At 39.8% G+C, this 10000-nt stretch overlaps 3 protein-coding genes across 3 annotated transcripts in view; all 3 read right to left on the bottom strand.

Moving 5' to 3' along the window:
• The window catches only part of prkci (protein kinase C, iota), a 10840-nt gene extending 10100 nt beyond the window's left edge, over nt 1–740 (bottom strand). Inside the window, exon 1 of the mRNA XM_027153761.2 lies at nt 411–740. Coding sequence (XP_027009562.1) covers nt 411–490 — 80 coding nt within the window. The 5' untranslated portion in view covers nt 491–740. The remainder of the gene's footprint in view (nt 1–410) is intronic.
• Nucleotides 741–1373: 633 nt separating this feature from the next.
• Nucleotides 1374–4527, bottom strand: LOC113647152 (cerebellin-1-like). Its single transcript, XM_047800186.1, has 5 exons — nt 4255–4527; nt 4109–4121; nt 3862–3930; nt 3636–3761; nt 1374–1859 (listed from the first exon to the last, which is right to left on the bottom strand). Exons 1-5 carry the CDS (start codon nt 4525–4527, stop codon nt 1576–1578), a joined length of 765 nt encoding a protein of 254 aa, XP_047656142.1. The 3' UTR covers nt 1374–1575.
• Nucleotides 4528–9888: 5361 nt separating this feature from the next.
• Nucleotides 9889–10000, bottom strand: part of LOC113647005 (cerebellin-3-like) — a 1725-nt gene continuing 1613 nt past the window's right edge. The window contains exon 4 of the mRNA XM_027153517.2: nt 9889–10000. This exon is cut by the window's right edge and continues 271 nt beyond it. Within this exon, the coding sequence (XP_027009318.1) occupies nt 9985–10000 (16 nt within the window). The 3' untranslated portion in view covers nt 9889–9984.

The raw sequence follows: 10000 nt of genomic DNA on the forward strand, positions 1-10000 counted from the left end.
TCTCTCTCTCTCTCTCTCTCTCTCTCTCACAAACACGTAAATTAAACAGAAAACACAGATTTGTGTATGAACTGCTTCTGTAAACAACTTAAATCTGTTCTGCAAAACTGAACTTAAGGACGAATAACTTCAAAACTACTGACATGTAAACAAACAGCACATGGTTTAAAAAAAACAAACAAAACTTTCATCTAAACTTTCTGTAAATATCTTTAATAATAAACGTCGAACAATAAAACGAATAAATAAAGACCGGATGAACTTAAATACTTCAGTAACACAATGCTAACTTAGTTACTCTCAAAGCTAACTGACAGATTTGATACACAGAGAGACTAAATGCACGTTTACACACAGACAAGGTGTCTTAAACACTAATAAAGTGTAATAACGTGTGTAATAACGCTTACCCGCGGTAGTAGGCCTTGACCCGGACCTGGAGCGGATTGTCGCCCGGGTGGCTCGCGCTGCTGTCCCGCACAGTCGGCATCCTCAGCGCCGGGAGGCTAAGCTAAGCTAACTGTGCTAACTTATAGTCGGCGACAACTAACACACACAACAAACAATAATAATTAAACTTTATATTCACGGTTTAGAATAAAAAACAACAACCCCAGACTAACTAATATTAACCCCCCGAATAAAGCGCGTATATCCTGTAAAAGTGTGAGGCGGAGCACCGGATCTTCAGTCACACGAACAACAGCTCCAACTTCTCCAAGCGAAGCGGCGCAATCCCAAATAGATCAGCACTTCCTGTGGACGCGCACTTTGTTGTATAGAATCTGTACTTCATTCTAGTGCACTTTGTATTAGTGAGAAAGGCGATTGAAATGCAACCAATGGACTGAACCAAGTGTGGAATGCGCAGGGAAGTGCGCGTAAACATGTCTGTAGTTAAAAAGTAAACCACGATGTAGACACAGTGACGCTTCTAGAGATTAATTTATACGAGTTAATGGATTATTTATTGGTATAAGTGTTCAAGGATTCTGCTTTTTTCGTTTAATGTTTTGGACGGACCGGTTGAATAAACATACGCGTCGATCAGCGTACGGATCGTACCAACTGTGCTTCAGGTGGGGGGGGGGTAGTTACCTGGGTTTACTGTAATACTGTAAAAGTGAATAAAGTGAAAGCAGATCTATTCTAAAAAGTGAGAAAATGAGTGAGTCTTTAACTGACTGAGCTTTAAAGTGAGGTTTTACAATATGATCACAGCTAATGAGCAACAATTCAGTGTTAAATGTCAAGATAATCAGATCATCAACTGGAAGAATGATTCATATTATTAGAATTCATATTATAATGAATAATTAAAATACTTCAATATAATCCATCAAATGCTTTTTGAAAGTTTTTAATGATGAAACAATATCAAAGTAACTACATAATACTTAACTGAGCAAAGTGTTAGAGCCCATTAATGAGGCAATAACCTACAGTAATAACACGACTGTGTTGAGTATATAAAGTAATGAGATATAACACATTAAAGCCACTCAGTGTGTGGATTTCTAATATTCAAAGCCAGGAAAGACCAGAAGAAGTGGCTCTCCATCACCATTAGGATGTTTACATGGTGAAGAGGAGATGGCCACTGAACGTGTTGCGTCTGTCTGAGTCTGTGTGGACCTTCCGGGTCTCCACCAGCTCCAGGTAGACCTGGTCTCCTTCCTCCAACAGCAGTGAGACCGAATTAGTTGCCGTGTCCTCGCTGTCAGAGCCAGGCTGAATATCAGTGGCAAAAACTATGTTTTCTCCATTCTTCGTCAGAGCCACGCCGGTCGGCAGGTTGTTTGCGTTGAAGATGACAAAAACGAAGTAGTAAACTCCTTTCACAGGTGCTGTGAAGATACCTGGAGAAATGATTTACATGATTAAAAGCAAACCCTAGTGATGAGGCTCGAGGCAGCAGGTGGAGGTCGATGTAGACTCTAGACAGAGACATTACCGTCTCATACCTGCTGCCTTAACTGTCCCTTACTCTCATTCGCACACAAGCCAAATTACAGACTAGTGCAGCACAATTCCTGCCTTTTTTATGGAAGAAAACCACACAGAATGGAATGAAGACACAAAGCTGGGGATGATTCTTACTAACCCACAGATCCGGGGTCTCATTTATAAAACTGTGCGTAGGATCCCTACTAAATGTTTACGTACGCCAAAAAAATTCCGATTTACAAAACCGTGCGTACGCACACCTGTAAGAAATGTTCCCCCAGATGTGCGCACGTGAACCAGCCTCATATCCTGCCCTGTACACGCCCATTTTTACACGCCCATTACACGCTCCACAATTGCGCGGGCACGAGATTGGACCTCGTTATAATGAGTTTCCTCTGCGCTCTGCGGGTTTAAAAATGGGGTGAGGAGCCAGCGTATCAGGGGGTAGCCACTGTCGCCTGCAGGTTATAATTATATTAAAAGCAACATTGTTATAATTATATTAAAAACAAAATTTTTACAGTTTCTACTTTTTAATATTGTTAAACATAAGCAAATTCATTTTTAGATGGTGCCCTACCAACATGAGCGCAGTCAATTGCGCCGATTACATTTGGGAAACCAGACATTGCTGCAAATTGCATTTTAATTTCGGCCTGTTCTCGTACAGTGTAGGAAAACATGATGTACCGACTACCCATATTAAGTATACCATTCAAAACGACAGATATTATGGCACTCAGGGACGGCTGTGATATACCAGACCTATAGGGTGAGATGATAGATTCCAATAGAATTATTTCATATACAAAAAGGTCTTAGAGACAAAGTTGAGGATTACTTATAGTTTTTTATATAAATAATTTACCTGTCTGCCAATTCCCGCTGGAATCAGTCGGTTGCCAAGAACCCCAGAGTGGTGAGGACTTGTATTTGGACTGGGATGGCATGCTTCCGGCGTGTTGCCCTCTCTAATACTGAACCCAATTTGGCACATAGATCCAAGAGCACAGCTCTAGGGAATCTAAATCGGCTTATTAGCCAGTCATCATCATGGGCCAGGAAATTGGCAGCGCTGACTGTTATTTATTTAAAATATATTTTGAATTACGTTTGGATTTTACTAGATGTATATAGCCTAAAACAATCGGCACAAATAACACTGTTGGATTAAATCTTTATGATAATGTGTATATAGCGTAAGAAATGGAGTGAAAATTAAATGTCATTAATTCTTATAATCTGCGATGGTTTGACACTCCGTCCAGGGTGTATCCTGCCTTGATGCCCTTGAGCTGAGATAGGCACAGGCTCCCCGTGACCCGAGAAGTTCGGACAAGCGGTAGAAGATGAATGAATTAATGAATTAATAATTCTTGTAATCGTTCTTCTCACATATATTTTCTACAATCTAACTTCAGTTCACGACCTCACCATCTGTGTCGCCAATTCCCTTTGGCTCTAGAATGTGCGTACGCACAGCTCAAAGGTGCGCACGTTCTCCCGTCAAGTTTGTTTTTTATAGATAACAACCTTTGCGTGGGAACTGGCGTACGTACGTTTCCAGCCCCGTTTTGTGTGTACGCACACTTTATAAATGAGACCCCTAATCTCCACTGTGATATAATTATTTTCACACACATCCTCGAATTGTCATCAACAGTGACATTCATTAACAGTCGTACCTGTTTTTGGGTCATAACCGTTGCCGATATTCATCAAAGCTTCTCCAAATACCAGAGTCACACGTTTCGGGTATGGTCCGATATTTACAGGGCCAGTCGCTGAGAACGCCACTTTGGGCTTGATGTCTAAAAACAGATAGTGTGTTTATTCTCATATTTGCAGACTTTATTTAGAACCTATAGGCTTATGCAATAAAGCTGTTTCCCTCTGTATGATTGAGTTTACCGTTCATCAGCTTTTCGACTTGGTGTTTGAGCTTGTGGACTTCTTGCTGTAGAACTGAACTCAAGAAATCTAATAATGTTCAAAATTAGAGAAAAATATTTACATAAAATGATAAGAAACGTTTAATAATGAATAAAAATTCACAAATTTCTCTCAACTCCTTAAACAAATAACTAAATATTTATGTCAAGTGGTTTATTTTCATAGTCTTATTAAACTCAATGAGCAGAAGATGTTTTGGGTTTACCTGGCTCTCCTTTCTGACCTGGTGGTCCTGCTGGGCCTATTATTTGAAATTAGAAATTAGATAGATATTTCTCTCTCTCTCTCTCTCTCTCTCTCTCTCTCTCTCTCTCTCTCTCTCTCTCTCTCTCTCTCTCTCTCTCTCACACACACACACACACACACACACACACACACACACACACACACACACACACACACACACACACACACACACATACACACATACACACCCTGCTCTCCCTTGTCTCCTCTAGGGCCTGTATTTCCATCTCTACCATCTCTTCCAGCAAGGCAGTTGTGTCCAGGAGATCCTGGGACTCCAGCCAGTGCTGGACAGCTGACAGTCTCAGATTCAGCATTTGGAAGGAACCCAAAGTGATGCAGCAGCAGAACACTAAATAGTGCATGTAACAGCACCATCATCAGACCCCTGTCACACAACAGATTCAAAAAATAATTTCCTTTAAATATAGAACCAAATCTCTCTAAATGAGGTTAACTGGAGGGATCACAACAGACCTCTGGGGCCACAATTACCCAAATGAATAAAACCAACAGAGTAAAATGGCTCAAACGTCTGTGAACTTAAAATGCAGTGATAAGAAATAGAAATAAAGGAATAAAAAGATGAAATAAGGAGAATCACACATGTAAGACTTTGTTTTTTAAATGAAAATTTAATCCATTTTTGTTCGATGCCCCCAGTTCTCTGTGCCACGCCCTCAAACACACTGCAGGAATCTGTTATTGAGGCTGAAGCTACAGACACAGAACATGATTTTACAGTAAAATGACTTTTATATTTAGAAGCTAATTTGGTGTAGATAAAGTTCTACACATCAGTTGATGACATTTAAACAAAGACACACAGTGTAAAGTAGATTCTAAACATTATTTATGTTTCTATTTTTAGATCATGCACCAATCTGTAGATTCTGCTGTTCAGTTTTATTAAATGATTTATGACACATTATGACATTATGTCTGGTCCTATTGTTTCTTTCAGAAATACTGCAAATAAACATCTTTTTAAATTCATATATTACAGAATATTTACAGAGGGCATTAAATGACTTACCCAAGATTTATTATTGAAGCTTTTCTTGGTGTGGAACTTAGAAATATATTTCTACAGACTGCTGTATTTTTACAGATACGTAATATTAGAGGAATTGAGCGAAAGTTAATAAACATCCTCTTTTTCCCTCCTACCCTCTGTCTGTCTCTCTCTGTCTGTCTGTCTCTCTCTCTCTCTCTCTCTCTCTCTCTCTCTCTCTCTCTCTCTCTCTCTCTCTCTCTCTCTCTCTCTCTCTCTCTCTCTCTCTCTCTCTCTCTCTCTCACTCTCTCTCTCTCTCTCGGTGCATGCTGGGAGTGTCTGGGTGTGTGAGTGGTCACAGGAGGTGAGAGCTATCGTGGGATTTTTTTTCTGGTTTTCTCTTCACTTTTATCGATAGAGTTAGTCTCTTCCAGTTAATTAAAGAGAACAGAAAGTCAATTATAGTTTTTTTTGTGTGCTAAATAGTGTAGTTTAATAGACAGGTAAGTTAGTCAGGTGAGTAGCAGGGTGGGAGCATGATGGCGTCCCTCACACAGAGACACCTGTCTGGATAAAAAGAAAAGGTTTAGACTGAAAAAGATGGTAACGAATCTAAGGAAAAACAAAATAAAATAAAACAGTTAAATGGATAAATCACATCTGGTATCTTTTTCACTTTACTGTCTCTTTTCTGTCTCTATCCTTTTTTTCCTTTTTCCCATGGAGATGTTTAAAGCAGGAACATTAAACATTAATGTGGGTAGAGACAGGAATAAATTAACAATGGTAAAGGAGTTTATAAGTATTAAAAAACTTCATGTTATTTTATTTTTTACAAGAAACACGCACTGACACCGATAATCAAGTAGAATTGGAAACATGGTGGAAAGGGAATATTTCTATGAGTCATGGGACAAGAAACAGTGCTGGGTTTGCAATTTTATTTTCTGAACACATAAACAACATTTTAGTCCGGGATATCAGTGCTGATTTGGTATCTTGTCATACCGGTTAAAGAGGCACTTACCTTCTGTACTGGTATCTATATTTGGGGATGTCAGTGTTCGGGCAAGTGCTGATGAGATGAGAATTCCTTACAATTGCTATTAGCAAAAGTAAAACATAAAGGTACTGTTTTTGTTTTTATAAAAGTTTATGCTCCTAACAGTGGCCCAGAGCGAATGGTGTTCTTTTTAGAACTTAAAAAGTTGGTCCAGAAATATGATGACGGTGTGTGTGTTATTTTGGGGGGTGACTGGAACTGTACTACCGATTTTACTCTGGACAGAAATGGGGAAGAACCTCATAGTCAGTCAGGCATTCTTTTATCTAATATCATCAAAGAAACTCAAATGGCTGACATTTGGAGAAATAGGCATGAAGGTGTAAGGCAGTACACGTGGATTAAAGTGAACGATAACAGGGTCAGTGGAGCGAGGTTAGATTAGGTTAGGTTTTATTTAAAAAAGACCTGGAATAATAGAGTAATGAAGGTTTCTATTGAACCCAATGGTTTTTCGGATCAGCACATGGTTTTATTAGATATAAATATAAAGAAAACATTGAAAGCAAATTATTATTGGGTTTTTAATGTTAAATTATTACAGGATGTTTCTTTTCATGAGATTTTTAACACTTTCTGGGATGGCTGGAAAATGAAGAAGGGCTCTTTTAAAAGTCTTAGCCAGTGGTGGGATGTGGGGAAAGTCAACATAAAAATGCTCTGTCAAAACTATACGTCTTTCTCTACTACTATCCTGAAAGAAACAGTGCAGTCTCTACAAAGAGACATCGAACTTTCAGAAAAACGCATTATGGACGGCAATGACACCACACTGGGAGTTGGACTAACGAAAAAAAGACAAGAACTCAGCTCCCTGTTACAGGAACAGGCTAAAGGGGCACTGATAAGAGTGAGATACTGCTCTATTAAAGACATGGATGCTCCAAGTACCTTCTTTTTTAATCTGGAAAAAAAAAGTGTTCAGCAAAAGACAATGTGCCATCTTTGCCGCACGGATGGATCCATCACATCTGACCTGGCAGAAATGAAGAGACTGGCAAGAGACTTCTACAGCGAGTTGTACAGCGCTGAGAGCTGTGATGCTGAATCTGCTGAGGACATACTCAAAGACCTGCCTCAAATACAGCAAACACAAAAAGAGGAACTAGACAGGATCATCACCCTGCAGGAGCTCACAGAGGCAATGTCTCAGCTATCTAAGGGACGATCCCCTGGAATAGATGGATTACCTGTGGACTTTTATCAGCATTTCTGGTTTTTATTGGGACAAGACTTACATGAGGTTTTAACAGAATGTATGCAGAACAAAACCCTCCCTGTAAGTTGCCGGAGAGCAGTCCTATCACTGCTCCCAAAGAAAGGAGACTTGGGGTTTTTAAAGAACTGGAGGCCAGTTTCTCTTCTGTGTGCCGATTATAAAATCTTCTCCAAGTGCTTAGCTAACAGACTGAAACTTGTTTTAGATTCAGTTATAAAAAATGACCAAACTTATTGTATCCCAGGAAGGTCTATAATAGACAACCTTTTTTTTAACTAAGGGATATAATTGATTTTAATCAGATAAATAAGTGTATACTGGGAATCCTGTCGATAGATCAGGAAAAAGCCTTTGATCGGGTCGACCATGCGTACCTTTTTAACGTATTGAAGCACTTTGGCTTTGGAGAAGGTTTTACATCATATGTCGAACTCCTTTACTTTGATGTATCTGTGCTGGTTAAAGCAGGGGGAGGTTTAAGTGCCCCAGTATCGGTGACTAGAGGTATTAGGCAGGGTTGTCCGCTTTCCAGACAATTATACAGTCTAGTCATTGAACCTTTACTATGTAGACTCAGAGCATCACTGAAAGGGACTTTAATACCAAAAGTGGATGTTTATTTTAAGGTGGTCTTAGCAGCCTATGCGGACGACATTTCTGTTTTTATCACCGAGAAAAAAATCACAATTTTAAAAAAGTGTGTACTTTACCTGCCAGTCAATGTTTTTAGATTTTTTCTGGGATAAGTTACACTGGGTGCCCCAAAGTGTTTTATACTTCCCCAAAGATGAAGGTGGGCAGGGCATAGTGCACCTACAGAGCAGAACCGCTGCTTTTTGTTTACAGTTTTTACAGAGATTTTTAGGTGGTTCAATGTCTGTAGGTTGGAAATGTATAACCAGTACTATTTTAAAATCTTTTAGGGATCTGGGACTTGCCAAACCCTTGTTCTTAATGTACCCTTGAAAGCTGAACACTTTGAGATTACCTGTTTTTTATCACAATGTTTTTAAAGTGTGGAGACTTTTTAGGACAGAGAGAGCCACAGGCACGAACTCACTTCCCCTTGCTACTTCAGGAGCCCCTGATCTACGGAGCTCGCTTGGACATTGCAGACAGTGCCCTCACCCAGACTCTACAAACATGTGGTCTCATCACACTGGGACACCTGGTGGACCTGGCTGGACCAGAGCTCAAAAACACCAGTGGAGTAGCTGCACGGCTGGGAGTAAGATCAATGGCACGGTTACTTCAGAGGTGGAACTCTGCTCTCTCACAAGAGGAACAACAAATGCTAGTGGAGTACTGTAGGGGGCTGAACATCCGGACGAGGAGGACCCTTTTCCTGAGCTTTCTCTGTCTCCAGACGTAGAGGGAAGTAATGTTTTATAAAGCCTGTGTTGTTTTTAACAAGAACAGTCTTAATGGTAGAGTGGACACACCGTGGCGCTCTGTCCTCAGGCTGAGGGAGGAAGAGCGACCACAGTGGAGGACACTCTACAAACCACCATTAACTAAAAGAACTGGAGATTTACAGTGGAGAATCCTGCACGGAATCATTGCTGGTAATGATTTTATTTCAGTCCTCTGTCCAGAGACAAGTCACGAGTGTCCCTTCTGTCTACAGAGGGAGACAATATTTCACAATTTTACGCAGTGTCTCAGACTAAAACCCCTTTTTATCCTTTTGCAGACTGTTTTTAACACTTTTTACAAATCCTTTTCAGTCCAAACTTTTATCCTGGGGTAAAATACACTAAGAAAAGGCAAACAGAATGTCAGCTCCTAAAGTTTGTTGTGGGTCAGGAAAAGATGGGCATTTACATCAGCCGAAAAAATAAAGTGGAACAAAGAGGCAGTGATGATGCAACAATGGTGACAACAGCAATGATGAAGTCCAGGATTCTAGTGGACTTTCACTTTTACAAGAAAACGGTGATCTTGACGATGTTTGAAAAAATCCGGTTCATTAAAAATGCACTCTGCTCAGTTTTTAATGATGAACTGCAGTTTGTCTTAAAGAACATCATGTACATTTTGTTTTTTATAGTTTTGCACACAAACTTTTAAAGTTATTTTATTTATTTAATTTATTTTTATTTTATTTATTTATTCTTTTCCTGCATTAACTTAAATTGAACCTTGTATTGGTCATTGTTAAAACTGAGCAATCAAAATAAAGGAAAAATCTCTTTCTCTCTGTCTGTCTCTCTCTCTTTCTGTCTCTCTCTGTCTGTTTCTCTCTAACTCCTCCTCTGTCTCTCTCTGTCTCTCTATCTGTCTCTCTCTCTCTGTTGCTCTCTAACTCCTCCTCTGTCTCTCTCTCTGTCTGTCTCTCTCTCTCCCTCTAACTCCGCCTCCTCTCTCTCTCTCTCTCTCTCTCTCTCTCTCTCTCTCTCTCTCTCTCTCTCTCTGACTCTGACTCTCTCTGACTCGGACTTGAGGAACCACATACTCTTGGCCATTGTATTTTTTTGTATTTTCCTGCCATTTATTTGAAGACATTGTACATTCTTACACCATTTTGTACATTAATAAGTGTAACAGAAAGCATCACATCACAGTGGGAAAAGC

This window comes from Tachysurus fulvidraco, chromosome 1 (genome assembly GCF_022655615.1).
Source record: "Tachysurus fulvidraco isolate hzauxx_2018 chromosome 1, HZAU_PFXX_2.0, whole genome shotgun sequence".
Classification (NCBI taxonomy): domain Eukaryota; kingdom Metazoa; phylum Chordata; class Actinopteri; order Siluriformes; family Bagridae; genus Tachysurus; species Tachysurus fulvidraco.